The sequence below is a fragment of the Oncorhynchus kisutch genome, linkage group LG2, assembly GCF_002021735.2.
Source record: "Oncorhynchus kisutch isolate 150728-3 linkage group LG2, Okis_V2, whole genome shotgun sequence".
NCBI classification, from domain to species: Eukaryota; Metazoa; Chordata; class Actinopteri; order Salmoniformes; family Salmonidae; genus Oncorhynchus; species Oncorhynchus kisutch.
In genome coordinates, this window is record NC_034175.2 from 4,883,875 (window position 1) to 4,890,734 (window position 6,860).

Genomic DNA, 6,860 nt, shown 5'->3' on the forward strand with positions numbered 1-6,860 from the left:
TCATTTTTAATGAATTTGTAAAAATGTTGAAAAACACAATTCCACTTGGACATTATGGGGTATTGTGTGGTAGGCCGGTGACAAAAATATCTACATTTAACCCATTTTCAATTCAGGTTGTAACACAACAAAATGTGGAAAACGTCGTGAATACTTCCTGAAGGCCCTGTTTTTGTAGTAAAACAAGAATAGGAGTTTAATAAATTCACAATAGCCTATTTAGTCTATGTGAACAGTTTGAGTCTAGGCATATTTCAGTATGCACAATGAAAGAACAAGTAAGATATTCTAACAACATGATACTAATTTAATCAACTTCCTCATTTTGCTGCTCTGATATCCTGTGAAACAGCATAAAGACACCTGGCCACCTCAGGACATCTTCCTTATCAACGAAGCCTATAGTCATTTGATTGACAAGTCCTTTTATTATTTGATTGTATTAATTCATATCTTGTTAAGATGATAAAATATTGAATCCCCATTTTACAGATTTAGACATGTTCCAAAATGGATTCTCAACAGACAGGGGTTCTGACCAATGGTGGCTCAGATAACAGGAGTGTCTGCCAATCCTTGAAGAGATCGGGGACTGTGCCAGAGATCCATGAGGAGCCAGTGGACTCCTTGATCTTATCCTGCCCACCAGGTAGCCTCCAATAATTCTCCCTTATACAGGTGTACTCCAGTACAGGTGTCCAATCAAAACCTTTTTAGGCCAAACGAGGAGGGGCTGGGAGAGCACCTGCGGGCTCAAACAACCAATCACAGTCAAGACTGGACTTCTTGGTGTGTGCGATCAACCAATCAGAGTCAAATCAGACATTCCTGGATTATGCAACAGGCCAATCACAGACTCTGCAGCTCTCATCTCTACCAAAGACGTGCCTCCCTCTGATTCTAAAGGGAGTATGTTAGAAACCAGAGCTGTTTGGTCTGGGACCAGTTGAAATGCCCTGACCTCCACTACTGTGACTGGTACGGGTCAGATGGAGGATGTGTGTGTTGAAGAGATAAAACACACGGAGGAGCCTCTCTATAGGATGGAGACAGAAGAGAGGGATGAGAGGAGAGATGGAGAGAAGGATGTTACACAACACAGGAACGGTAGTCCCATTGTCCCTGAAACGCCTCTCATCTCCGACACAGCCAAGGCAGAGAGGGATGGAGGGATAAGGGGGGAGAAAGAAAGGAAAGATAGAGAGGATGAGAGAGTGATCCCTCTTTTCCTACCCCCTAGTCGATGCCATGGTGGAAAAGAGAGACCAGGAGAGGATAGAGGAGAGAGAGCAGAGGCAGGGAAAGGAGTTTGGGGGAGAAGAGAAGAAGAGGAGGGAGAAGTATTGGATCTGAGCTTCCCTAAAAAGAGAGAGATTAAGGAGAGGAGCCTTTGGCATGAGAGCTCACTGCTTATGGAGGTAGATGAGGTAGAGGGGGATGGAGATAGGGACATTGTAGAGGAAGATGATGGTGATGATGAAGAGGATTCTATATTGAGAATGGATGGAGCTGACATTTTGGGGGGACCTCTCTTGTCTCCCTTGTTCTTCTCTACCTCCGTTTTCACCTCCCTCTCTTCCATAGACTCTGAAAGTGAAGGTCTTCTCCTGATAGATGACCAGGGTATTCCATACACACTCACCCCTGAGGGGCACAAAGTGCCCCAAATGGACTCTTCCAGGCCAGACAACCCCCCCCCAAGCCAGCCAAAGGTGCAGTCCAACTCATTGGAGGTAGAGGATGACAGGTCGTCTCATATAACCACAGCAAAAAGCACTTACCTCAGCCGAGGTTTAGTAAAAACTCCACACACACACAAGGAAAACACATGTCCCGCTCCTGTTACATCTATGAAACCCTCACAGAAGTCAGAACCTCAAAAAAATACAGAACACTCAAAGAACCCAGAACTCTCACAGAATGCGGAACCCCCTAAGGTTCTAGATTCAGATGTGAAATCTGTTAGTGAGGCTAGTGCTGCTGTTTCCCAACCCTCTGGTTCTGCTGTACACCTCCAACCCCCTCAGCCCATCCAGATCCTTACTAACCTCTCCTCCAACACCCCCATCCTCCTCTTCCCCTCCTCCCCCCAGCTCTCCTCCATTCCCTTAACCAAGACTAATACCAACCCAGGCCTCCTGGCCTTCTCTCTCCCCCTCTCCCTCACCCAGAATACTCCCAGTGCCTCTACCTCTATGTTCCTTCTCCTCTCCTCCTCCACCACCTCTTCCTCCGGTCAGTCTTTCTCTACCTCCACCCCCATTGCTCTCATTGACCCCTCCGCCGGTCAGCTCTCCCAAATCACTGCCTCCTCTTCATCCCCTCTTTCTCTTTCTCTCTCTTCTGGTCAGCTCGCCACATCAGTGTCATCCCTCCCGGCCAATCCCTCCCACCCAGTTATTAGAACGACACCCAACAACTCCCCTACCATCCAATCAAGAGAGAGTCCCATTAACCCTCCCGCCCCCCTGACCTCCCCCTCTGTGGTCTCCTCCCCTCCCTCCAAGCAGCCCAGTGCTGATGGCAGTTCTAAAGCAGTTCTACTCAGTTCACCTCCTCACAAACACACTGAGCCAAACTGTTGTGACCCCAACACCGATCATCAGTCACTATCTATTGAAGAAACCCAAATGGAGTCTGTCCCAAATGGGTCATCTCCTACTAAAGCCCCTCCCCTTACACACCCGCAATCCCCTTCTCTGTCCTTTGACTTCAGTTTGGAGGCATCCGACCAATCAAAAGCCCCAGAGTCAAAGCACACCTCCCTCCCATGGGACGACCATCTCTACTTCTCCTCTGCCACCGCTCCTCCCTCCCCTCCCCTTGCCCCCATCTTCTCCTCCAGCGGACCCAGGAACCTGAACCCCCTGGACCCTCTGGACCCCCTGTCCCCAGCCTCCTCTCCCTCCTCTGGGCCACGAAGGGTCCTCTACTGCCCTCTCTGCCCCAGGATCTTCTACTACCTGTCTGACCTGGAGCGTCACTCCATCACCCACTCTCAGAACAAACCCCATGTCTGCCTGCAGTGTGGCAAGGCCTTCAAACGCTCCAGCCATTTGCAGGTGAGCTTTGTTGTTCATAAATGTTTGAATTGTGGTGTGGTGATTTGGTGGGCTCATGATGACATATTGTTTTCAAATCAAATCAAATTTTATTTGTCACATGCACCGACTACAACAGGTTACAGTGAAACCTTACATTGAAATGCTTACTTACAAGCCCCTAACCAACAATGCAGTTAAAAAATATATTACAAAAAATAAACAAGAAATAAAATAAGAAATAAAAGTAACAAATAATTAAATTAAAGAGCAGCAGTAAAATAAGGGGGTACCGGTACAGAGGTAACTGAGGTAATATGTTCATGTAGGAAGAAAGTAAAGTGACTATGCATAGATAATAACAGAGAGACTATTTGCAGCAATGCAAATAGTCTGGGTAGACATTTGATTAGATTTTCAGGAGTCTTATGGCTTGGGGGTAAAAACTGTTTAGAAGCCTCTTGGACATAGACTTGGTGCTCCAGTACCGCACCTGTCAACCTTGGTTAGCGCGCACTGCACCCGGCCCCCCACAGGAGTCGCTGGTGCGTGATGAGACAAGGATTTCCCTACTGGTCAAACCCTCCCTAACCCGGACGACGCTAGGCCAATTGTGCGAACCCAATGGGTGCGAACCCAGAGTCTCTGATGGCACAGCTGGCGCTGCAGTACATGACTGCTATGTACAGCGCCCTTAACCACTGCGCCACCCGGGAGGCCCCCTGTACCATGATAGTTTGTTGGTGATGTGGACACCAAGGAACTTGATGCTCTCAACCTGCTCCACTACAGCCTGTCGATGAGAATGGGGGCGTGCTCGGTCCTCCTTTTCCTGTAGTCCACAATCATCTCCTTTGACTTGATCACGTTGAGGTTGTTGTCCTGGCACCACACGGCCAGGTCTCTGACCTCCTCCCTATAGGCTGTCTCGTCGTTGTTGGTGATCAGGCCTACCACTGTTGTGTCATCCTCAAACGTAATGATGGTGTTGGAGTCGTGCCTGGCCGTGCAGTCATGAGTGAACAGGGAGTACAGGAGGGGACTGAGCATGTACCCCTGAGGGGCACCTGTGTTGAGGATCATTGTGGCGGCTGTGTTGTTACCTACTCTTACCACCTGGGGGCGGCCCGTCAGGAAGTCCAGGATCCAGTTGCAGAGGAAGGTGTTTAGTCCCAGTGTCCTTAGCATAGTGATGAGCTTGAGGGCACTATGGTGTTGAACGCTGAGCTGTAGTCAATGAATAGCATTCTCAAATAGGTGTTCCTTTTGTCCAGGTGGGAAAGGGCAGTGTGGAGTGCAATAGAGATTGCATCATGTGTGGATCTGTTAGGGTGGTATGCAAATTGGAGTGGGTCTAGGGTTTCTGGGATAATGGTGTTGATGTGAGCCTTGACCAGCCTTTCAAAGCACTTCATAGCTACAGATATGAGTGCTACGGGTTGGTAGTCATTTAGGCAGGTTATCTGTTTTGATTGTGTTTGAAGTGGAACTAGGTCCGATTTCAGATTTCATCTTGTAATGACTGCTATGTAATAAGTAGGTATAAACATATCATAATATATGAACATGAATGTATAGTATTATCTAACAAACGTGACCCTTGTCCTTTGACCCTGAACAGAGACACAAGCACATTCACACAGGCGAGAGGAACTTTGTGTGCCCCATCTGCTCCAAGCGTTTCAGGGAGGCAGGCGAGCTGCAGCGCCATCAGAGGGTACACACAGGAGAGAAGCCCTACCAGTGCCCGCTGTGCCACACACGCTTCGCCGAGCGCAACACCCTGCGTCGACACACCAGACGCAAACACCCTTACCACCAGGCAGCTATGGAGATGCTGTCCGAGAGAGGAGCAGGGGGAGGAGGAAGAGAAGGAGGGGATGAAGATGAGGGCACAGAAGAGTGGTATAGTTCCACTGTGTCCAACTTGGACAACTCTGACTCTGAACCAGATTCTGAGGTCACTTCCTGAGGCTGATCCTCTTGAATAAAGGAAAGGAGGAGGAGGAGGAGGAGGAGAGCAAAGGTGCTGTAGCTTCACTGTTTTCGACTTGGACAACTCTGACACTGAAAGGGATTGAAAATGACTTTTGAATGATAAGTACCAGAACAGTACTTTCCAATGAGAACATTGGTTATATTTATTTATTAATTTCTCTTGAATGTATTTTATTTCCATTCCCTTACAGGGTCTGAAAATGATCACTGATCTCATGAATAATTTCCCATCAAGTATTCCTTCGATTTTCGTTGTTTCCACAACTATAGGGCGGAAAATGTTAATGGACATTCTAAAAAGGTGACACTTTGACATTCTGCCATAACAATACATTTGCACTACCAAAGTACAAACAATTATGTTGTAAAAAGCGGTCACAATGTTTTATTGTAAAATTGTTCTTTATTACTATATATTTTTCTTCTCTTGTGGGAGCTGTACTTACTATTGAGTGAGATTATTAAACTTTCTTACTATTAAAGACACTGTCGTTTGCACATTTGAAAATTTGATTTTGTGTTCAAATTTGAGAACAATAGCCTCTAATTTGTCCTTTTTACATGGTTTTTACGTTGTGATTTCTGCTGCCTATGCCTTCAAAACAAGGTGCCCTATTTTGTTAAATGCATAGAACCAATTTTTTGTTTTGTTAAATGCTTAGAACCAATTTTTTGTTGTTGCTGATTGCACCACTGATGCAATAGAAGCTTATGATAAATGCTAATCATGTTAACTTATTTCAGTTAAACCTCCCTGTGTGTGTACAGTGCCTTCAGAAAGTGTTCATACACCTTGAGTTATTTCACATTTTGTTGTGTTACGGCCTGAATAAAACAATGTATTAAAAATATTATTTTCTCATACACACAATACCCATAATGAAAAAGTGAAAACATGTTTTGAGAAATGTTTGCAAATGTATTGAAAATGAAAAACTGTTAGGAATTTTATGAATAATGACTAAACAATGTGTACATTTAAAATAGAACTATGACTAATTACAATATCTGTTTTACAATATCTGATTAATAATGTTAGTTCCTAAGAAAGAGGTTATGTAGCATGGACAAGGGGTAATTGGAAATGATAACCATTGTGGAAGAAGGAATGTATGTGTGTGTGTCTAAAGTAAGCAAAGAGAATCATTAACCTATGTTTGAACTGACTCAGCTATAACTCTGTGGATATAAAATAAGACAGCGAGAGCCCCTCCAGGTTTTCCTTATCTAGAACTGTCTGCTAAGTGGTAATAAACTATGGTGAGACTTCAGGAGTAAATCCAGATATAGTGTGTCAGGTATGTGCGCTTGTGAGTTGGAATGAACTTTTGAAGCTGCTTTGTCCTGGTCGGAGAGGAGGAAGGACTTTTTAAAACCTATGACGTCATATGTAATATATAAACTGATGTACATGTTACTATGATCAGCGCTCTCGAGAATAAATGCTATTGGCTAATTTTGGTAGACTGGTCTCTGTCCATTTTATGCAAATAAGGATCTTACAAATTCTTAGAAACAGACAGAGTGATTTAAATTGAATTGGTTAATGAACACATATAGGAATTGTTGAATTCCTTTGACAAAAACATAAATATCTAATTTACATAAGTGTTCACACACCTGAGTCAATACATGTTGGAATCACCTTTAGCAGTGATTACAGCTGTGAATCTTTCTGGGTCTCTAAGAGTTTTGCACACCTGGATTATACATAATTTGCACATTATTATTTTTACAATTCTTTAAGCTTTGTCAAGTTGGTTGTTGATCATTACTAGATACACATTTTCAAGTCATGCCATAGATTTTCAAGACGATTTA

The 6,860-nt window shown here is 44.5% G+C and overlaps 1 protein-coding gene across 1 annotated transcript; it reads left to right on the top strand.

The window, feature by feature from the left end:
- Positions 1-497: 497 nt before the first annotated feature.
- Positions 498-6,503, top strand: LOC109881827 (mucin-5AC). Its single transcript, XM_031785533.1, has 2 exons — positions 498-3,062; positions 4,663-6,503. Exons 1-2 carry the CDS (start codon positions 990-992, stop codon positions 5,011-5,013), a joined length of 2,424 nt encoding a protein of 807 aa, XP_031641393.1. The 5' UTR covers positions 498-989; the 3' UTR covers positions 5,014-6,503.
- The last annotated feature ends 357 nt before the right edge of the window (positions 6,504-6,860 follow it).

Excerpts from the sequence above, each read along its gene's own strand:
- LOC109881827 (XM_031785533.1), top strand. The coding sequence starts at position 990 with ATGGAGGATGTGTGTGTTGAAGAGATAAAACACACGGAGGAGCCTCTC. Across the intron at positions 3,063-4,662 it reads AACGCTCCAGCCATTTGCAG|AGACACAAGCACATTCACAC; the intron begins GTGAGCTTTGTT and ends GACCCTGAACAG.